Source organism: Squalius cephalus (genome assembly GCF_949319135.1).
Source record: "Squalius cephalus genome assembly, chromosome: 19".
NCBI lineage: Eukaryota > Metazoa > Chordata > Actinopteri > Cypriniformes > Leuciscidae > Squalius > Squalius cephalus.
In genome coordinates, this window is record NC_137140.1 from 32,823,198 (window position 1) to 32,847,878 (window position 24,681).

Sequence of the window (24,681 nt, forward strand, 5' to 3'; positions counted from 1 at the left end):
GACAAACTCATTTATCGAGTTGAGACGTACTGCTGAAACACGTGCAAAACTGAAACACACGCATTAACTTGTTCAGTCTGGTTCTGTACACACTTTGTGGATTTAATGAACATTCAGTTTTCACTTTCAGTGAGTGAAATGCAATGCAATCGTTATTCCCATTTATATCAGAACTCTGTGTGCACAGAAACGGGTTAAAGAGACAGCCGTACTGAAAATCAAACACCCCTTTATATCAGAGAGTAAGTTTAATTGATGAAAATATCTAGCAAATCAGGGCTAAAATCATCTCAAACAATACTGATTTCAGCCCACAGAACAAAAACACAAGAGCAAAGCATTCTGGGAATGTCATATCAGAGGACAAAAGCAGAGTCCCATCCAGAGATATGTGCCAAAGTCTTTTAAAAAGGGCAAAATAAACCACTTCACGGACAGGAAAAACCCCATTTCCAACTAATTGACTCTCTCCCTCTGGTGTGTGTCGGGCAACTTCAGAAACACAAGACGAGCCGTCCCCTCGTACCACAACAGTTGTGATTCTCAATAGCTCTACTGTAGCCTAAAGAGACGATTAGATGTTTTTTTTTCTGTTCCTTAAAAAGTGCAATTGATTTATTATGTGCAATATTGTGTATTTTATACAGTTTTTAAAACTATTTACTATACAAAAATAAAACATGAAAAATACAAAGAGTGGCTCTATTATCTGAGTACTGGGAAATCTGTCTGTACAATGCATTTCATAGTACTTTTTATCCACGGGCTTGCATATGAATAAATTAAATGAATAAAATTATATAATTTTTTTTTATTTATTTTTTTAATCATTTAGAAAAATGGTTATAGAAATAAAAATAACACTGACTTTTCTATGGTGGTTCTCACGTCAGGATTGTGTAGTGTAGAATTTCACTGGAAATGTGATTTTGGGACACTACTGTCGTGCTGCAGATGCTAATTGTTGGAATGTGTAATTAGTGTATGTGAGAAAAGCAGCTTTGCATTTTAAGAAAGTGGAATCTCAAATATCTCGTCCACCATGATGTCGCCCACCCAGATTAGAAGAGATAAGAATAAACTCACTGCAGTGATCTAGGAGCAGCGAGGAGGGGAAAAAATAAATACAGAAAAAAATAAAAATACAGATAGGCAACATGCTGACTGCGATTCCCTCCAGATGGCAACCGTAAGTTCAGAGGATTGATTCTGTGGAATTACTTTTACTGCGTGTCTGTACATGCATATCACACATATTGGCTAAACAAATATTGAGAACAAAAATACTAAGCTATAACACAAAGAACCACCAAACACATGTAAATGCAGATGAGAAGCTGTGCTAAGCCACCTGTTTTTATTTATTTATTTATTTATTTATTTATTTGTCAAAGGGATCCTCAATGTATTTCTCTCTCTTTCTTACTTTCTTTCCCCGAAGCAAAGCAAAAGACACTCTGAGAGTTATTAAAATTCTCCAGGTCACAATGAAGGAGTTTGTGTGCGTTTGTGTTTATTAAGCCGGGAATTCCCATGCAAGCTTGCAGCGGCAACCATTCAGTATTTCCCTTGCGAGAGAGTTTGAAAAACTCATCTGAAATGCACTTAAAGGAAGACTGTCAGCAAAAACCTTCAGATAGAAATAAATCAATCCGAAGAGCCTCTCTATCATCACAAATGTATATTTAATGCACTGAGAATGTGGTGAGAATGTAAATCTAAGAGGATTTTGCTGCACTGATGCTGCAGACGGCACCTGCTGTCAGTCCTGAAATTACAGTCAAACAGAGCAGCCAATCAAAAGCCTTGTTCCTCCACCTGGCCCCTCCTACTGCAGAGGCATGGGAGGGGCTGAAAATACTCTGAATACATACAAGCACAGATCCTGATAAAGACAAGACTGCATATTAGAGAAAAAACCCTACTGAAAGGCGTAGATGAGGCTCTTGAATGCAACAAAGACAGAGAAAAGACTAAAATACTAACATCAGACATAAAAAGATCATAAAACACCAGCCGAAAAAGTCTGATCATGCTAAACTCGCTGCCATGAAGCTATAGTGAGCTGCTAAGCAGTTGTTTGAGTGGTTTTTAGGGTGTTCTAGAAACAGGGCATTGCTTTGGTTGCATTGGTGTATATTAGGTCGGTGGTTACTTGCCCAGGTCAAAATAGCTCCGTCAAGTTTCTAAAATATTCTGTAATTGGCATCCTCCATCCACGGGACCTTGAGACTCGTTACACTGTCAAATTGTGAATACAAGCACTCCTCTCTCCAATAGTACCTCTCCAACAAACCACACAATTACACATTATTCATGGTTGATAATCAAGAACGATCTGTAGGATTCAGACTTTTTGAAGTTTTGCTTTACTGTAAGTGCACATCAGCATGCAGGACGTGTGTGGCTGTGCTGATCAGACTCATTTGAATTCTAGACTCACATGCAGCAAAACCACAGAGAAAAGTTAATGCATAAATCTGAATCTAAGCAACAGAGCCCTGACGAACAAGGTCACAGTGGAAGAGCTGCCAACAGAGACCACACACACACACACTAAATGTACTATCAATCTACACACAATCCTGAAAACTGAAACTGCAACATATGCATTCTTAAACATGCTCAGCCTGTACATAACAGCATACATATTCAAAATCACAGAGAAACAAATCTGTAATTCTGAGACCTCCAGATACTGAAATTCAGCATTAAACAATGACATTTTTACATGTCTCAAAGCAGGGGTTGCTATTTGAGGTTTCGATGCTCTGAAATGGTTTAAAAATGGTTCAACCAAAATTTCAACCATTGATAGCCAATGATAGTATACTTTTGAAAGGCTACGCGTTCGACTGTACTGTATGGATACGCCAGCGTACACGTTAAAAAAAAAAGTAGTATACTTTTGGCTTAAGTTGCTTTGGTTAAAAGCATAATTTCCCTGTACAAGACAGAGGGATTTACTGCAAATGTCAGAGAAGAGTATATGTACCCTGAGAGCAGTGAATGGGCATTATATGACATGACCATTAGGATTTGAGTGTCTGGAGACCTTGCAACATAACAGGGTAGAAAGAGTGTATTCATGCATATGGCTGTAAACACATATGGTGAAATGCTGCCAATTCAGATCCAGCAATCCAGTGACTTCACCATGAAATCAAAATTGATTTTTTTTAATAGAATATTGTAGTGTTTATTATAAATGATTTATCCATCTACATCATTATTCTTTCAAAGTAACTCCCCCTCTCTCTTGCAGAGACATCTCTTCTCCTCTCTGATGATGTGTTCATCAGATTGCAAATGTTTATTACTTTTATATTTTTGCATTTTGGCATATGCTTCTAACCAAAGCAACTTACATTGCACCAGGGGATCGAACCCATGACCTTGGCTTTACTAGCCACAGGCTCTACTGTATACACACACATGGTCATAAAAAAAATAATAACATGAATTATCAATATTGAGCAGAATTTTAAAGTTGGTCCATCTCTACTTTCGCTGTTTGTCTTGAAACATGAAAACTCCAGTCTCCATTAACTATAATTGCAGGAAGAAAAAAATCTAATCTTTTGTGTTCCACATAATAAAGAAAGTCATATGGGTTTGGAATGAAATGAAGACTTGTAAATGATGACAAAATATTCATTTTTGCGTGCACTATTCCTTTAAACACATAAATGGGTGGATAAGAGGGGGAAGAAGGGGGATATTTAGCATGCATATGGAGAGATGTGGCTGTAAAAGACAAGGACAGCCACTACCAAGAGCCTAAAGCTCTCTAACAGTTAAACTATCCCCTAACACCTGATCTCAGATCAGCTCAGACAGGATTAAATTAAAAAAAACATCAGCAAAATAAAGCCATGTGTGCTCCTGTTGGCAAACACACAGCAATCACAGGATCACAGGAGCTGTAAAACAGTGCACATTCACACCATCTGGACAAACAGCATGGTGAAATCAAATCAACACAAACACTGAGAAATGAACAGATCAACAATGATCAAAAGACAGAGAAATATTTACAATGGCTCATATTTACACACACACACATTAGGTGGAGAGGCGGTGTTCACACTGCACACAAATGCAGTGGTTTAACCAATGGTGTGAGTTTAGGGGTGGGGCTATCAGTTTGGTGACCAATGGAGGATGAGTGAGTGTTTGGGAAACCTGTCTGTAAACAGTTGTTGTAGTTTTGTATGGTAGCACTAGCGGCACAGAATAGGGATGTCCCGATCAGGTTTTTTTGCCCTCGAGTCCGAGTCCGAGTCATTTGATTTTGAGTATCTGCCGATACCGAGTCCCGATCCGATACTTAATACATAAAAAAAGAATAAAGAAGAGCGAAAAAACAGATCCAGGATGTTCCTTATTTTTTATTTAATTCACCTTATTTTAACATTCAACAACTCTGTTAACAAACAGAGCACTTCTGTGAGGTAGCTTGAACAATCAAATACATAAATTCTTCACTTTTAAAAATAAAAGTGCTACAGTGTTTGCAAAGCCAGTAATGTGCTTTTAGGAACTGCACTCCTGACTCTTACACCGGTTTCACACTGCACTGTTAGCAGAGCGTGCAGCGCGTATTTTTTTTTCGCCGCCCATGTTACCAGATTAAACCAGGCTTTAGAGCATTCACACCGCGCGCAGAGGCGGCGCGGCAGTGCGTAGCAGAGCAGAAGCAGCAGTGCCGCGATCGTTTCGGCGCCGAGTCTATTTTTGCTGCGCCGCTTTTGCTGAATTAAAGTGACAATACATTGATCATGGCCAAAATACACCGCAGTTTTATCCAAAAAGTGCATTGATGATATCTATTGTGTTTTAAACAGTCAATCAAATGACCAACAGCAATTTAAAAAGAAAACAAATGTCCAAAAACAAACTTGTTGCCATAACAATAAAATCAAAGATGAAACAAAAGTTATATATATGAAATTATTAATAAAATAAGCTTCTTGACAAGTCTTTTCTCTTAAATGTATTTGAAAACGAAAAAAAGCAATGCCAACTTATCCATTACAGAGTAGCCTACTCTGTCTGTAGCCTACACAACCCGCGGTTCAGCCGCGCGTGACAAACGATGCCAGTGTGAAAGCAAAACCCGCGTGTCCTGCTCCTGCTCACCATACGCACTGCTCCTGCGCTGCTTACTAACGCGTGCAATGTGAAACCGGCGTAACTCTGTGCCACCGCATAAATATTGATGTGTTAAAAAATAATGAGAATATATATATCCGAGTCCTGATCGGGAGGTAACGTCCGATTCCGATCGAGTCTGAAAACACGTGATCGGGCCCGATTTCCGATCATGTGATCGGATCGGGACATCCCTAGCACAGAAACTACACACTTCAGCTTAATGGTGTTATTTTCTGTCCAAACCACAAAAACAAAGGATTTGAGATCAGAAATGCCAAAAAAATTGATTTTTGCTGCCTGTCTGAACAAAGCCTGACTGTGACCGTGTGTGTGTGTGTGTGTGCGTGCGTGTGTGCGTGCGTGTGGGTGTGGTGTGTGTGTGTGTGTGTGTGTGTGTGTGTGTGTGTGTGTGTGTGTGTGTGTGTGTGTGTGTGTGTGTGTGGAGCCATTTGATGATTGCAGACAGCAGTCCGATTGCACTGATATGGTAGAACACACTGTTACTAACCACGGACACAGGAAAGCCAAAAAATGCAGCACATCCCAGAGGAACAACCCTGTGACGAAGAGAAACACTTACTATGAGAAAAGAGTCTCGTCCCATGGAGATCACAGTCCTGTTTACTGTCCTCAGAAGCTTCTCCATTATGATCTGTACGTGCCACTGTGTCGGACCCTAAAACGACACACAGAAATATACCACAAATAAATGACTTATCCACACAAGACAACATTAAACACATCTCTGGTGGGTGACATTCAGTGATGGGGGAAGAATGAACTATTGAACTGACAAAAAAACCTCTATTAGGGTTTCCACAAAAATATTAGGCAGAACTGTTTTCAACAATGATAATCAGAAATGTTTCTTGAGCAGCAAATCATCAGAATGATTTCTGAAAGATCATGTGACACTGAAGACTGGAGTAATGATGCTGAAAATTCAGCTTTGATCACAGGAATAAATTACATATTAAAATAAATTCAAATATAAAAGTTATTTTACATTGCAATAATATTTCGCAATATTACTGTTAATATTACTGAATTGTTGGTCAAATAAATGCAGCCTTGATGAACAAAAGAGACTTTTCAAAAACAACAAAACAAAAAAATAGACTTCAAACTTTTGAACAGTACTGTAGTTTAATTAGCTTTGGGCAAAAGCTATTAATGATGGCAATAATTGTGTTGAACTGAGCTATAAAGTTTTCTGCACAGTCAGCGCCGCAGGGAATCTGTGTGATCAAGGTCTAACGCTGCCCAGCTGGTGCCGTGTTCACTAGTCAAAGAAAGATACTAAATTAACAGATACTGAATTAGTATAGTAAAGATATTTCTTCAGATTTCACTGGTGTAAAATAAACTGCATCGCATCCCGTCGCTCTGAGGCGTGTGTGTTTGTTAGTGGGGATCCTGATACACACACAGCAGATCGTCAATTATTAAACAAAGGATGCAGCTAATCTCCAACCAGCGACGAGAGAGCTCTATGCTCGACTGTGACGTGTGTATTACGCAACCCATGCTCAATTATCAAGTAAACACACACACTCGCACAATGGTTCAAAGGATGCTTCACCCACAGCACCATGCAGTGGGAGAATCAGTGACGTATGGATATGTGTGTGTGTCAAGCAGTGTTTTTTTAATATCACTGAGATACTAGGGTATTCATTTTTATTTCAGTTTTAGTTATTATACACAGTGTATACACAGTGTGTGTGTATATATACAGTACCAGTCAAAAGTTTGGAAACATTACTATTTTTAATGTTTTTGAAAGAAGTCTCTTATGCTCATCAAGCCTGCAGTTAAAAAACAAAACAAACAAAAAAACAGTAATATTATGAAATATTATTACAATTTAAAATAATGGTTCTCTTTTTTTATTATACTTTAAAATGTAATTTATTTTTGTGATGCAAAGCTGAATTTTCATCAGCAAGTACTCCAGTCTTTGGTGTCTTATGATCCTTCAGAAATCATTCTAATATGATGATTTATGATCAATGTTGGAAACAGTTGTGCTGCTTAATATTTTTTTTTATAACCTGAGATACTTTTTTCAGGATTATTTGATGAATAAAAAGATAAAAAGAACTGTATTTATTTAGAATAGAAATCTTTTGTAACAATATACACTACCGTTCAAAAGTTTGGGAACAATAACTTTTTTTTTTTAAAGAAATTAGTACTTTAATTCAACAAGGATGCGTTAAATTGATAAAAGGTGATGGTAACGATTTATATTGTTAGAAATGTTTTTATTTTGAATAAATGCTGTTTTTATGAATAAATGCTGTTAACGTTTTACACATCAATGAATCCTGAAAAAAGTATTCCAAAAAAATATATTAAACAGCACAACTGTTATCATCATGTATGTATGTCTGAAAAAAATGTGTATGTAAGAGAATAATGTATGTATGTGTGAAAGAAAGTATAGTGGAAACGGAAGGCGTATAATGGAAAAGGAAGGCGTATAATGGAAAAGGAAGGCGTATTATGGAAAAGGAAGGCGTATAGTGGAAACAGAAGGCGTATAGTGGAAACGGAAGGCGTATAGTGGAAACAGAAGGCGTATAGTGGAAACAGAAGGCGTATAGTGGAAACGGAAGGCGTATAGTGGAAACAGAAGGCGTATAGTGGAAACAGAAGGCGTATAGTGGAAACAGAAGGCGTATAGTGGAAACAGAAGGCGTATTATGGAAACGGAAGGCGTATTATGGAAAAGGAAGGCGTATAGTGGAAACGGAAGGCGTATAGTGGAAAAGGAAGGCGTATAGTGGAAACAGAAGGCGTATTATGGAAAAGGAAGGCGTATAGTGGAAACGGAAGGCGTATAGTGGAAAAGGAAGGCGTATAGTGGAAACAGAAGGCGTATTATGGAAACGGAAGGCGTATTATGGAAAAGGAAGGCGTATTATGGAAAAGGAAGGCGTATAGTGGAAACAGAAGGCGTATAATGGAAACGGAAGGCGTATTATGGAAAGGGAAGGCAGGTCTGGCACGATCGGGGTCACCGGACTATGGTCAAGCGAGCCACGGTTTGAAAATATACGGTCAAGCCAGCCGCCAAAAAAATGGGTGTGCGCCTATTAAGCCGCCTTTCCACTTCACACGACAAAAGACAGCATCTGTCCTTATTCGAGATATATATATGAAGAGTTCAGATGCAAAAGCCTCTAAGTGCCATCTGAAATTTTCTTCTAAAATGATCATTTTTATCAAGCTTGTATATTTAAATTCAGTAATTTCACTTAAATGGCAATGGAAATGATTGTCATTTAAGTGAAATTACTGAACTTAAATATACGAGCTTGATAAAAATGATCATTCTAGAAGAAAATTTCAGATGGCACTTAGAAGCTTTTGCATCTGAACTCTTCATATATATATTTAGCTAACTGTAATAAGCCTAGTGTAAAGATGGGGAGACAGAACCAAATTAAAGAAAAGTTATTATGCAGAGTTTAATATGCAGTTTACTGTGTAGTATTTCATCATACTCTTTCAAAAGCACCCAAAATACTAAATGCACCCGTTTAAAATATTTTATGCAAATGAGGCTAATCACAGAATGCACTTACTCTAAAGTAGAGGAGATTTCATCTAACAGAGACATTTGTGGAAGTTTTGTATTGATCATGGCGGCAGTAACTGATCAAATGTTGGAGAAGAGCATTTTGACTGGGCAGATATCCAGAAGTGCTGTGCAGTTGAGTGCTGACCGAAGAGGCCAATTAACAGTCCTAATAAGAGCCAGAAATTAATTAACTTTAATTAAATAAACTCGCATCTCTGACTGGGTCACATACAAGTCAATGAAGTTAAAGGAGGACATGAGATAAAGATTAGCCAATTAGCCAATCAATGTTGTTTCAAACCTGGTAAAAGCATACTTGACTTTTTAGACTTTAAAGTAATAATTATTTCCGTCACAAAACGCTAAGATTTTATTAGGGCTGTAAGAAAAAAATTTTGATACACGTGAATATCGCGATATTATATTTGGTGATACTGTCTTGATATTTATTTGTTTACCTCCAAGATTCATGTTCAGTGGAATTGTGTTCGGTTATAACCCGACCAACTGATGGCAGTGTTATCTCAGAACGTTAGCATTAGCATTAGCATACCGGCTCCCGTCACGGTGTGCAGTGCTGAAGTGTGGACTCATTTTGGCTTCCACTATAAAGAAACCACTAAGGAGATCAACAAGAGTCGATTGCAAAATAAGCCATGCTAAATTCCAATACTCAGGAAACACATTGAATCTGAGAGCTCACATATCCGCGCTGCTGAGAGTGGCGTTTCGATAGAATATACAAATATGTACAGTACTCTTTCCTCTCAATAACAAAATAAACCCAGCAAAAATGACAGCCGTGAGAAAAAAAATCTGCAAGATAGCGTCTGATCATAGTGATGTGGATATGTTTGCATCAGCTCCAGTCAAGGCATGTTTATATAGCACTTTACTCAATAGATGTAGATGCTTTAAAGCAAGAAGCTTTACGGTATTAAATATATAAAAATAAAAAAAAACAGTGCCATGCAGTCATGGAGTGAACTATGCATTTTCTCTGATTAAATACTTGAGAAATTAAAAAACTGCTATACTGTGAACCTCTGGTATGATTCAAGAATATATATTAATTGAACTATTTTCTCTTTACTTGGATTGCACAAAATAGTGATTAGTAATATAAATGCAAATCCAGATCCACTGTTTTGATTAAATCAAAGTTTTTGCTCAGTTTTTATGCATATGGTGGTGTGTTCTTAATGACCGTTTTTTGAAAATTACATACTCTTCATAAGAAAACAAGAAATATCGTAAAATATTTTACAGTATCGCAATATATCGTATCCTAACCCCTGTATCTGATAAGTATCGCATTGGATTATTGGCAATACACAGTCGTAGTTTTTAGGAGACTTGGATTTTAGTGTGAACTTCAAGAAACAGGGAGTGTGGGAGTGTGTGTGTGTGTGTGAGTGTGTGTTCTCACCACGTCCTTCCTGTAAAGCACCTCCAGGATGTTGCTGAGAAGCTGACAGCAGGAGTCCAGCTCTTCATGATTCTCCAGATGAAGTTTCAGCTGATCCGTCATCAAAGGCAACAGGATCTCTCTGCAGTCTATACACACACACACAGAGGTGAAATACTCCCTTCACAACCTGAAGTGACCATATAGGCAGACTTACTTAGCCAATCAATAAAATCAACAAAGGAATATGGAAAAAAAATGTTTTTTTAAATGAAAATAAAATAAAAGTTTTAAATGTTAAAAAATTTTAAAAAAGTATGCTATGGCAACACGAAATATTTAAAATAACCACGAAATATTAAGGAATCTGTACTATTTGTAGCAGGGTTATTTTTATAAATGAAACTACAACAAAACTAAACTAAAACTAAACTGAAATGGAAAATAATATATATATTTTTTTAACTCAAAAATTACTAAATCAACAAAATTACTAAAACTTTTACTGAAATTAAAATGCAATCGGAAAATGTGAACAAAATCTAATTCAAAATATGAATGAAATTATAATATCTCGATGCAAAAATTACATTGATTTGTTGGTGACTAGACAAATGTAAGCAGATGAGTGGCACTGATCATAATGAAAATATAATAAATAAAATAATATTAATAATATAGTTAAAAAAAATATATAAATATATATATATAAAAACGCTGAATTAAAAAAAAAACAGAACTATTTTGATAATATATTCAAAACAAACAAAGAAACAAAAATAAATGTGTACTATGCACTGTCAAGTGGATCACTTGGGAACAGTTGGCTAAAATATGGCCAAAAATTTGCTAAATAAAAGGCTTTAACAAAATATCTCTAATTCTTCATTAGAGAGCAAACATCTCATACACAGACACACTAACACACACTTCACTTTAAAGTGCAGAGACTGGCATGTGCTGCACAACTACAGTGAAGAAATCATAATAAATAAAATAATGTATTAAGGGGGCGTGGCACAGAATCTGTCTATCAACGTAGGAGGCGGGGCTTTGTGAGAGAGTATTTTTTTTGTTCAATTAGAGACATTACTGGAGCAAACACACACAGGAACTCCCGCTGGCCTTCCTGAAAGCTCATTTGTCATGCTGTTCGGGCCAGTTTAAAATCGTGCAAATAAAACCACACTATCCTTTTACGAGTGCATGCACAATACGCTTATGCATTAAATAACTGACCTGCCCGTGAACTTTGAGACATCTCTTCACAAGCCAAAATTAAAATCAGGTTCACAGCAGAATAAATCACAGCATCTGACATCAGCAGCGAGCTGTGCATTTAAAAAAAAAATTATACATCTGCCAAATGAATAAATGTTTCTAGAAGGTCAATTCACAGAAATGTTGTGACCTGTCTGATGCACACTGAAAAAAAATAGAAAAAATTAAAATCAGTCTCAAAATTCTTGGCTTCAAACTGATTCGATGTCTAAGCAATTTCCAAGTGTTGGGAAATTGCTTAAATACAAGGCAAGATTTTTACAAGTCTACTGAGCAAAAATAAAAAATTGTTATGAAAATAACACGTTAAAATCATGCACGCTTCCAAGAAACATTGCAGAATTTTAAGTTTGACAGTTTTTGTGCCATCAATTTATTTTTCTGTTTTGTTTGCAGAGTTATGTTCATGAAAAAATCAATTCATATTGCATGGCTTGTTGGAATATTTGATTATGATCATGGCAATCAGAGCATTCTGCGGTCAAATGTTTCCAACATTCTCTCTCTCTTCTTGCATGATAAAACAACTGCAACTGTAACTTCATTTGTTCACTAACTTGTTTATGTGGTAAGTAGCCGTGTGAATGCATGCATTTGAACGAACGAACGAACGAACGAACGAATGAACGAACGAACCAATCAATCAATCAATCAATCAGGTCCTCAAAGCACAGATCAGTCTGCAGGTTTACTACAGCTCAGCACACTGAGGGATATATTGCTTTCATGAAAGCAGAGTTTCCCGTTACATTTATAAAGAGCAAAGAACAAGAATAGAAAACAAGACTGTTGTTTTCAAACTCCTGTTCAGTCAGACAGAAATGGTCAGTGTCAGTGATATAAAAAGTATAAAAAGTGTTTTTTGAAGGAGTGAAGGCTGACATCACATGACTGAAAACATTCATCTAGCGCAGGGTTTGATCAGTGTTGGAGCTAAACTCTGCAGGACAGCGGCCCTCCAGGACCGAGTCTGAGGAACCCTGATCTAGCGCATGTGTGTTCAGAGGGAGAAACAGACTTCAGGAGTCACCAAGACACTGATCCAGAACTCAGTGACATGCTTTACTCTGTCCTCCAAACATCGACTGCAGGGCAACGATAATAACATATTAAATAAAAAGAATAAATACTGCATAAATGAATGAATAAATGCAGTCATAATGTTAAGTGAAAAGCACAATCACAGGCTTTATGGGGCTCTATGATTTCATATTGACACGTGGCACCAATTTAAAGACTAGATTAGACTCGACTTTGGTCCAGATCAGCAACTGTAGGAATGAGCGACAGTAACAGTCATGCTCGCTCGCCTTGGAAAACAACCATTAAAACGGCATGTTAGCATGCTGTCAAACAGAATTCAGACATTAACATCAGACTAACGCTCATTAGACAGAAACGAAACCTGAAATCTTCTAGAAACATGTCATTTGCATGAGTCAACAGTCATGTGAAGTTTACATTAGCTAAATCTTTGTTTACAATAAATCGAAGTTGACAAATCTGTGCTGAAGTACAATGAAACGCACACACACATTACTCAGAAAAACCAAAAGAAGTGACACCAGCCGCGAGCGCGCTCAACACATTTGTTCAGGTTAGACAAGCCCATTTGTGGGTAATTTATTCCAGTGGAGCAGTTGGCACTGGAAAGCGTGTGCTGGAGTCCTTCACTGAGACACGACAAAAAGATCTACAGCTCAACAACTTTTCAAATCTCATTTTTCCACAGACTACTGGTGCCAAAAACGAGCGAGTTAGAAAGACCAGCAGCAGCTTATAAAGCACTGCAACAGATCTAGAAGAGTCGTCAGCAGGGTAAACAACATTACTATTATTCCTCAACTATGATTTATAGGCCTAGTTGTGGAAATGTCTTTAGTGATTTCATTATTTCATATCCAATATTCTGTTCTGAATTTTCTAAGTTATGAATTAACTTGCATTTATCCTGCTGTGTTAAAAAAGTATATACAAAGCTAATGTTGCACATGCTCGCAGCTCAAAATTATTTATCAAATTATCCAATTATTTACACTTGTAAATGAATCAAATGATCTTACTCTTCTTCATTAAATCCTGATTTCTTTATGTTGTTCCTTATGAGAGCGAGAGAGACTGAAGTGCATGAGACAGTGCATGGACGTGTGATGAGTGATTTAATTAAGTCAGAACAGGAGACACATCCACTGATAATTACTGCTGAACGACGTGCATCTACTTACAATCGACCCGCAGAGCTGCCATATGTCACTGCTTTAACACTACACTTCCCCTTGGGACGCATCCAAACACACACAACACACATATGCACACAACACAAACACATTTCTGTAACTAAACAAACTCAGTTTGACAGAGAACTGGTGCACATGACTTACACACTCACACCATCCTTACATACGGCATCATTCATGCAAATGCACAAATATTCATGAGAATTATCCGGATTCCTGCTGAAAGAAAGAAAGAAAGAAAGAAAGAAAGAGAGAGAGAGAGAGAGAGAGAGAGAGAGAGAGAGAGAGAGAGAGAGAGGGATGGATGGATGGATGGATGGATGGATGGATGGATGGATGGATGGATGGATGGATGGATGGATGGATGGATGGATGGAAGGATGGATGGATGGATGGATGGATGGATGGATGGATGGATGGATGGAGGGAGGAAGGAAGGAAGGAAGGAAGGAAGGAAGGATGGATGGATGGAAGGAAGGAAGGATGGAGGATGGATGGATGGATGGATGGATGGATGGATGGATGGATGGAAGGAAGGAAGGAAGGAAGGAAGGATGGATGGATGGATGGATGGAAGGAAGGAAGGAAGGAAGGAAGGATGGATGGATGGATGGATGGATGGATGGATGGATGGATGGATGGATGGATGGATGGATGGATGGATGGATGGATGGATGGATGGATGGAAGGATGGATGGATGGATGGATGGATGGATGGATGGATGGATGGAGGGAGGGAGGAAGGAAGGAAGGAAGGAAGGAAGGATGGATGGATGGATGGATGGATGGATGGATGGATGGATGGATGGATGGATGGATGGAATATTCAACGTGGGCAACCATGTAATCTTCATAAGGCTTTGCATTTTACCCGTCAGAAGAGATGCGCTTCCAGAAAACACACCAATCACAACGTCGCACAACCACCAGCAAAAAACACACCATCATACAGCTGGTGTCAGACAGTGACCTTTAGAGACAATCTTTGAGTGTGTGTGTTTGTCTGTGTACGTACCATGCTGAGTAAACAGGTCGCTGTGGACGATGTCAATCATGCAGTTCAACTTCTGCTTCACCAGACGCCCCAGAGGAACTTTGAGTATAAAGTCACTGAACAGCTTGCTGGAGAAAGAGAGAAAGACATGGAGGGAGGGTTAACACTGCTTTTAACTGCACAACTACAACTTAGTTAACACTAACAGATGTCTTTGGATGTGTGTGCGTTTGAACATCCCTCTCTTCTCATCTCCACTTGCTGTTGAAGTGACAGCTCATATCTAAAACATGCAAAGTGCCGTGGGCTATACCTCTCTGTCCTCATCTGAATTCACACACACACACACACACACACACACACACACACACACACACAAGCCCAGGGCACAACAGGAGAGCAGTGGTTCATTTTGTGGAAAGAACTGGCTCTTGATGAAAGCAAGATGAGAGCAGTCGATGGCAGACGATGACAGAATTCAGAGATGGCCTCATTCAGCGTTTGTTTGGTCTGTGTGTGGGACCCTCGACCTCTCTGCTGAGCAAACACACTTCTATGACAATGAACTGTGAGCAAACAGTGCAATGCTAACACATTCTGCACTAACCAGGCCTTGAGTCATATGTCTGCTCTGATAGTGAATAGAGCAAAACACATTTCCTGAACTGGTCCTGTGGTCAGTCAAACAGACAGTCTCAAACATGCTATTGTTCAGGATGCTCAAACAAACAGATTCACAACCTGATCTGAAGTATCAGTGTCAGTGTTTATACTTTTTTTGGAGATTTAACATACAAATGACTTCCTTACTTCTGTCTCTGCACATTAAACGGTGAAACTTCATAAATAAAACATTGCACAACAGTCCCTTTTACCCGATATTATATCAACAGGAATAGAAATATGAAGGAAAGTAAATGGAAAGAGAAAGGTGAATGAGCGTAATAGGTGGAAAAAAAGAGAGAAATACAAGAGTAAAGGAAAAGGAAAAGAAAAAAGAAAAGGGGATGGGAAAAGTGAGCCAAGAAAACAATACAAGGATAAGAAAATAAAAAAGGGAAAAGGAAAATAAAGGAAAGGAAACTGGAAAATAAAGTTAAGAAAATGGAGGAAAAGGGAGTCCAGAAAAGGGGAAATAAATGAGATAAGGAAAAGTAAAAGACAAACGAAAAAGGGAGTCAAAAAAGGGGAAAATAAAACCGATAAGAAAAAGAAAAGGGAAAAGGAAGAGGGAAAAGGACAAGGACAAGGAAAAATTGAGTCATGAAAAGGGAAATAAAACAGGGAAAAGGAAAGCAATAAAGGAAAAAAAAGAAAATTGGAAAAAAAGGATGGGGAAAGTGTGCCAAGAAAAAGGGAAATAAAACAAACGTAAAAGCGGAAAAAGGAAGAGGGAAAAGGAAAAGGGCAGGGAAAAGTGAGCCAAGAAAAAGGGAAACACAAGAGATTAGGAAACGGCAAAAGAAAAGAGAAAGGGAAAAAAAGGAAAGAGAAAAATGAATCAGGACACCGAGAAATAAAAGAGATAAGGAAAAGGGGAAGGGGAAGCTAATGGTTTGCTCTGGCAGAGCTGGACGTGGTGAAGAGACTGAAGAGACACAGGAGGGGTTGAAATCCTCTTAACCCCATCTAACTCTCCACCAGAGGAAGAACCATGAGCATTAAAGAACAAGGGAAGAAAAGAAGGGAAGAACAGAACGAGGCTTTGCAAAGTGGGAGAATTACAGTGAGAGGCCACTTCAGTCAGGACACACATGGGTCTCTAAGCTGAAGCGTTTATCCGGCACATTTGAGACTAACTAGCTGTTAAATACACCATTGAACTAATGGATTATAATATTTCAGCATTATAATAACCATCAACCATCCTGCAATTCAGCAAATGGCATCAGCCGTATCAGCTGACCACTAGTTAAGGAATTACTTGGCTGCGACTAAATGTAACTACTTTGTATGCATATACTTCCATTCATGCGGTAACATCTCAGGCAAAATACAACAAGAACACAAATTACTCTGGGAATCGAACAAGATTCCCGCTGTTACAAAAAATTGGTTTGGGAAGGAAAGGCCATGATCAGATAAACCTCAAAGAAGAAGAAGCAGGATTAATACCGTCATCTCTCACAGTGTGTGTGTGTGTGTGTGTGTGTGTGTGTGTGTGTGTGTGTGTGTGTGTGTGTGTGTGTGTGTGTGTGTGTGTGTGTGTGTGTGTGTGTGTGTGTGTGTGTGTGTGTGTGTGTGTGTGTGTGTGTGTGTGTGTGTGTGTGTGTGTGTGTGTGTGTGTGTGTGTGTGTGTGTGTGTGTGTGTGTGTGTGTGTGTGTGTGTGTGTGTGTGTGTGTGTGTGTGTGTGTGTGTGTGTGTGTGTGTGTGTGTGTGTGTGTGTGTGTGTGTGTGTGTAGTAAATTTAGCCATCACAAGACCCGCCTAACTCCATTAAAATGCCACTCAGGGATTGAACGCATTATCCAGACCAACAGACAGGATCGGCGAGTGACCACCACGTCTCCACGGCAACGGGATCACTTTGTGCTGAGTGTGTGTGGAATCTAAAGTGTGTGAGAAATACTTGAGCAGCAAAGCAACGCAGTAATGATAATGACATGCGAGCAAAACTCCATCGGGCAGAAAGATGTTAATGAGGATCAGATCCACAGAAACTTGTGTGAGGAACACTAAACTCGTGCGGATCAGACTTGAGAACTCCACTCCTCAGACCTGATTTCATGAAGAGCCTCTAGAAGTCACTTAAGATGGAGACAGACACGTGATGAGAGGAACAGGATGAGATGAGAGGCATGAGGAGAGAGAGACAGGATGAGGATGAACAGGTAGAATTAAAGAGCGAGAGAGAGAAGAAGCAGGATGAAGAGAGAAACATGGGGAAAGAGACACAGGATGAGGATAACAATGGGTTTTGTTTTTTGGTGAGAGAGAGCATGAAAAAAGAAAAAGATGGGATGTGGAGAGGAGAGGAGAAAGAGACAAGATGGCAGGATGAGCAACAATATTGTTTTATTCCTTTATTTTTAGAGGGGATTGTTTTTTATTAAGTATAATTAAAATATAAATTAAAAATAAACAAAATTCATCAAATAAAACAAAATAAATAAATAAAAATAATAAATCAATTAAATATACAAATACAAAAAAATAAAGGTAATTCTAAGTCAAAACTATTGCAAGTATGCATTAATTCATTTATTTTAAAAAAGTGACACACACACACGCACATACATACATATACACACACACAGATTAATTTGTGAATTATTTTACAGATGTGGCTTTGGTGGGATTGAGCTCTTTAATCAGCTTTTATTTCAATTTGTTGCTCGTTCTTTGAAAGCTCTGCTGCAACACACTCGCTCTTTATTAAATTGTGCCTGTGTGCATCCCTGAATATATTTAAACACCAAACATGCAGCATTAAAACACGCAACCAATTAAAGAATATCTCCTATATTTGCTAAAAACACGAACACGACCTGAAGACACAAGCGTGATAAACTCACCTGAGCTCCTTTGGATCAAAGACCAGTTTCAGATCGTTGACGATAGTTGGGACGTATTTCAGCGCGGCACCCTAGAAATTCACACAAACAAGGATATATTAGTATGATCTAAAAATTCCATTAAACACATTAAATAAGGGGGGAAGTCATGGTTAGACAGACAGAAAAAAAAAAAATTGTGGATTGTGTTATTTCTGATTAAATGTGCTGTGACATCACATTGTTTAAATAATTATATGAAGCTGTCAAGACCCGTATTTAATGATTATGAGACAGATTTTCCTCAGTCTATTTCTGCTCAGAGCAAACCCCGCTGTGATGAACGGCCCGAGGAGTGAGCTGTCAATGGAAGATGGACTTCATGCAGAGATACACAAACACTCCAATACTCTCCAACACCCCGGTCAATAACCAGCGCACAGATGATCAGTGAACCAAGAACACGTGTGTTTCCTCCTACCCGATAACACTACCGCCAAACCGTTCATCTAGATATCAGAGCAGCACAGACAGCAGCAGCTCCACAATGTCAAATATTAACATCTGGACAAAACTACAAAAATAAATAAATAAAATGAAAAAATAAAACATAAATAAAAACCGACTAACTATATATATATATATATATATATATATATATATATATATATATATATATATATATATATATATATATATATATATATATATATATATATATATATATATATATATATATATATATATATATATATATAAAATAAATTAAAACAAAAAATAATATGCAATACAATGTAAAAAAAAAATCAGAATGTAAAACAAAATGCCTAATTAAATATGTAAATAAGTAAGTAAATAAATAAATAAATGTAAGTAAATATAAGTAAATAAATAAATAAATAAATAAGTAAGTAAATAAGTAGGTAAATTAGTAAGCATGTAAATAAATAAGTTTTAATAAGTTTAATAAGTTTATCTGAATGTGAAAAACAATGTAAAAATAAATAAACAGGATTATCAGAATTTGAAATACAATGTCTGTAAAAATACATAAATAAATAAAGTATGTTTATCGGAATGTGAAATACAACGTATCTAACAAATAAATAAATAGGATTATCAGAATGAGAAATACTATACAGGATTATCAGAATATGAAATGCAATGTCTATCATATAGAAATAAACTAATTTGATTCCTCTAACAAATCAAATGTTGATGGTTTGCTGTCTGACTCAGCAGGAGAACATGTGATAGTCAGTGTTGACACCTGTCAATCACAGATGACACACCCTTCCATCTAAAACACATCACTACACAAGCACATTTTAGCAGAATTTGGTTAAATGGAAATGTTTAAGAGATTGCTTTCTCCAAGTAATATACATCTATTTAGTTGTTCCAGTATCGACAAGGATGTTGATCCTTTGAACCAAAGTGTTCCTTTTATTATAATTTTATTATAAACCAATCAGATTTTAGGGTTGGTTTAGGAGTTGGGTAGTTTCAGTTTTCTTGGACAGGGTTTGACAGGAATCTTTCTCCAGGTCCAACAAAAAAATTCAATTGAGGAAAACTTCCGGCTTGGCAAAAACCAACATGTGAAAGCTTTAAAACTTATTAAAGAAAAGACACAACTCACAGCTTCTTTCTAAAGCTGCTATTCAGCTGATAAATGTTGGATTTTATTTTAGTCACGCTTGGAAATGTGGTCCTGAGAGTGTACAGATCTAGATATAAAACGGCTCCTTCCTGTTTCATCATCACGGTGTCACATTTTTGACATACTTTGAAATCATTTAAAATAAAAAAAAGAAGGCTTCTGAAAGAACTCTGAACATTTGAGTCAACAGAGGCAGTGATGGATGGGATATGAAGTTTCTCATTTGATAAATATTCTGTTCCCAGCAGCCCACACAGCTTCTGATTTAACCCCAGAGTCTGCTGAGAAATGAGGTCTTGGAGTTCAAGTGTTTACAAAAAAAAAAAAAAAGTGAATATCTGAGGTTGTAACTTGTATTTTTGAATTGATGTGTTTTTGAAGTTGTAACACTAGTCAGATGGAGGGTTTTACATAGATAGTCTGGCACTGCGCTGAAAGTTATTGCAGCGGCCAAACACATTTTCAGAAGCCGGAGAGTCTGGATCACAGCTGAACCACAGAGACTTTCACAAGACTGGATATGCAGTGTAAGGAAATAAAACGTCTGGACTATAACAATAACTGACAATTATATTTATGTTATGGATAAGAACTGATAAGATGGATAAAGAAAAAAACAGCAATAGTAAAAATCAAAAGTAATATAATAATTAAAAAAAAAAAAAACATTCTTTTTATAGAAATCAGTCCAAAAAACGATTTTATCTAAAATGTCTAAATCATTTTGAACATAATATTAAATCATCTTACATAGAATTAGAAACAATAGATGATTACAATTTTGTAGGTCAATAACCAAAAATATCACAAACTGGATTTGATATAAGAAGTCACATATTCACACACACATATAAATACATACATACATACATACATACATACATGCATACATGCATACATGCATACATGCATACATGCATACATGCATACATGCATACATGCATACATGCATACATGCATGCATACATATACATGTATGTATATATATATATATATATATATATATACATATACATATACATATACATATACATATACATATACATATACATACACATACATTATACATACATATACACATACACATACACATACATACACATACATATTATATATATATATATATATATATATATATATATATATATATATATATATATATATATATATATATATAAATAATCAGAATGTGAAATGCAATCTCTATAATAAATCAATTAAATATAAATAATAAATCAATTGAAATAATTTTGTGTGTGTGAGAGTTTGGGCCAAGGCTATCTGTTTAAACAACCAATAGCAGGCTAGGGGAGCGTTTGGGAAATAATCATTTTCAAATCCTTTTGTCAACACTAGAGGCTAACAGTTGGTTCACAACAGAGGTCAACAGATGACACACTTCACCTTCATTTCCCTCTAAAACAACAGAAAAAACGAACCCAGCATGTGCAGTAAAAAAACTCAAACTCAAAGCTCAAACTGTCGGACTGTTTGAAAATAAGTGTGAGCCCATGTGAAAATAAGTGTGAGCTCACGCCGTCTCTTGCTTTCCTCTTGCAAACAAAACTAGCGGAGAGGAAAGCACATTCCTTCCCTTGCCGTTTCACAAGTGCATCTTAACAACATCAATTTTTATCTTTCTGACTAAACCACTAAGACCTGGGCCACCGGCACACCAGCATCACTACAGGCCGACTCACGACCCGTCCAGAGGGCCTGATCCAGAGCGCGCGTGTGTGTGTGTGTGTGTGTGTGTTAGACCTGAGGTGAGGTGTGTTAATGCAAAAAAGAAGTGACAGGAAAGGTCAGGGACAAAAAAAACTGCACACAAATGGAGGAGGAGGAGTGGAGAAACAGATGGAAGGAGAAGAGGAGAGATAGAGTACCTTGAGGAGAAGCTAAAGAGGGCGAACCCAGAGCCACAGTGGACAGAGGAGGAGGTCAGGTGACGAGAGACACACACAAACACACACTTCAATAGAGGAAAGACACAAACATCAATATTTCTGTCCTCCAGAAGAAACAGACCAGCATTCTGGGAGGACGTCCTCAGACAAAGCCTTCAGATAAACATTTTGCTCATGTTGTTCCTGTATGACTGTCCTTCTTCCTATGACTGTTGATTTTGATCAGTAAGATTTTTAAGGAAAGAGTTTTCTGCTCACCAAGGCTGCATTTATTTGATCATAAAAACAGTAACATTGTGTAATATTGTTATAATTTTCTGTTTTCTATGTGAATATATTTTAAAATGTAATATATTCCTGTGCTTTTGATTTCCCGTGTCACATGATCCTTCAGAAATCATTCTAATAGGCTGATTTGCTGCCCAAGAAACAATTCTCATTATCATCAATGTTGAAAACAGTTGTGCTGCTTCATATTTTGTGGAAACCGTGATCATTTCAGGATTATCCTGATGAAAAGAAAGTTTAAAAGCAACAGCATTTATTTGAAATAAAAAATATTTTTTAACATTAAATTGATCAAAAGTGGAAGTAAAGACATGTATAATGTAATTAATAGTATTGATTTCTTTCAAAATATATACTCAATTATGCAGCATAAAGACTCTAGATTTTCCAGGTTAGTGGCATCAAATCTATGAGAAATATTGAGTTAAGGCATGTTGTTGATAGACTAAATATTAAAATTAAATTCAATACTAATGAGCACAACTGTATATTCTATTACTTCTTGTCTTGTCTAATAACTCCAGTATTTTATTCAGTATTTATTACCGTCAGGGAAACAGAAAGGATGAGTATACACACATCTTCTGTCCCTAAATGGCACATCAAAAATAAAACTATGGTTTGACTTCTCTTAAGTATCAGTTTCTCTTTGTGTCTCAGTGGGCAGTTTATTGCGATAAGTCTAGCTATGCAAAACTATGTCATTCTTGGCACAAATTATGCCAAATTCCATTGGTTGTCACGCCTCTTAACTGACAGTGAATATATGGATGTGCAAATGAACGTTGAAAGCCATAACCAGGGATATTCAGTGAGTAATGATCTAAATTTCAGATTTTTCCTTGCATAAGCCATCATAAGACTGGAAATCTACACACACACACACACAATGATGTGAGTTTGGGGCGGGGCTAACCGTTTAAACAACAAAAACGTTTGAAAACCTGTTTGAAAACAAGTCATTATTAAATAATCCTAAAGATGAACAAATGACACACTTCATAATACTAGAACTACTGGCCCACTGCTATCATGTTGCTATGTCATTTGCAGGGCTTCATTGTATGTAAAAGAGCAGCGTGAACATTCTCAGAAACATCTCCTTTTGTGTTATACTGTATGTGTGAAAAAGTCACACAAGATACAACATTTTTGCTTAACATTATGCTCTACTAATGCAGCGTTTAAATGTTCAGCTGATCAGAAAGCGGTTCCTAAAGCGGCCTCACCTTGACCCCGCCGGTCCCCTCAGCACTGCTGTTCATCATGGAGTTAAACGAAGTAAAGAGATTCCTCAGGGACTCCATGAAATCACTCTCGCCTTTGTTCTCGTAGAGCCTGAAGGAAAACACACAAACAGCTGATGATCAGGGGCTTGGGCGGCGAGAATCATTTCATCTAAATCATCAGAGAGCCAACAGACCGGTCTACATGTGTTTGGTATGCAAATCCATGGCATCAAACTACCCGGAGCCATACAAATCCACATCAAAAACAATGCATCAAACTCCAAACACACACACACACACCTGTTCACTAGCACCTCTAGACTAGCTCCTGATTGCAGGCTGATCAGACTGATGAATTGCTCTGTAATCTAGTTTGAAGGGCAAGAGCTGACGGGCCTTCTCGGCATCACTCCAGCGATCCACACAAACACCAGGAGAGTTTCCACGTTCATGCATTCATTAAACGCAGCCTTTGCTGATGCGATTAGCCCTACCTGACTTTCTGTGCTCTGAAGTCAGACGTTCTCACCCTCATCCAGAGCATTTACATTAGACCAGCCCTCCATCAAAACACACACACACTTAACTAATGGCCCGTCAAATATATTGAAATATTCTTCACGCTCCAGCTGAACATTAATTATCTTGAAGTGCTTTAACACCCATAAATTACAACAATACAGGGGACATATGGCAGAACTGCATTACTTTTAAAGTTTAAAAACAAATCTCACCAAAACTGTGAAGAAATGCTGAGGTCATATTTCACCGTAAAGTCAAACAAAATATAAGATATTATATTTTGCATAAAAAAGTGCCAAGGTCATATTTCATCCCAAAATCCCCCCAAAATTTTTTTTTGCAAAATTACAATTAATAAAATAACAAAAATTGAAGTACTATTGTAAGTAAATATCATGGTAGTATGTCTTGTAGTTTATGCTCATTTCATTAAAAAAAATCATTTAATTACAGTAATGAGATGATGTTGAGATAAATGTGCTTAATTGTTATGAAAAAGGACAATGCAAAATAAAAAAAATAAAAAATAAACTTTTTTTTTCAAAATCACAAGTTATTGATTTAAATCAGCATCCAAAATAAATAAATAAAAAATTTATTTATGCTGATTTCAATCAACTTAAAAAAAAAAAAAAAAAAAGTTATAAGAATCATGCTGATCAGGGCTGCAGCAAACATTGAAATTTATTAATATTTGACACCAGTTTTACAGTCTGACACCAATAGCTACTCAATCGTATGATAATTATTTATGTTTTGTCATATTTCTCATCATATTCATTGCAGCCCTGTCTAGCGGATCTCCGACTATCAGACGTGTGCGGTCGGGTTCATGAATTGGTGAACACCGCGAGCAGGTGTAAATCAGATCAGACTCTCCTCATTAGTGTGTTTCACAGCGCTCTGTGGTG

The 24,681-nt window shown here is 37.1% G+C and overlaps 1 protein-coding gene across 4 annotated transcripts in view; it reads right to left on the bottom strand.

The window, feature by feature from the left end:
* Positions 1–24,681, bottom strand: part of dock1 (dedicator of cytokinesis 1) — a 224,234-nt gene that overhangs the window by 128,085 nt on the left and 71,468 nt on the right. For all 4 annotated transcript variants that reach the window (XM_079851388.1, XM_079851387.1, XM_079851386.1 and 1 more), the window contains exons 23-27: positions 23,249–23,357; positions 18,183–18,253; positions 14,688–14,794; positions 10,176–10,303; positions 5,738–5,833 (exon numbers count right to left, since the gene is read on the bottom strand). In XM_079851388.1, coding sequence (XP_079707514.1) covers positions 5,738–5,833; positions 10,176–10,303; positions 14,688–14,794; positions 18,183–18,253; positions 23,249–23,357 — 511 coding nt within the window. The remainder of the gene's footprint in view (positions 1–5,737; positions 5,834–10,175; positions 10,304–14,687; positions 14,795–18,182; positions 18,254–23,248; positions 23,358–24,681) is intronic.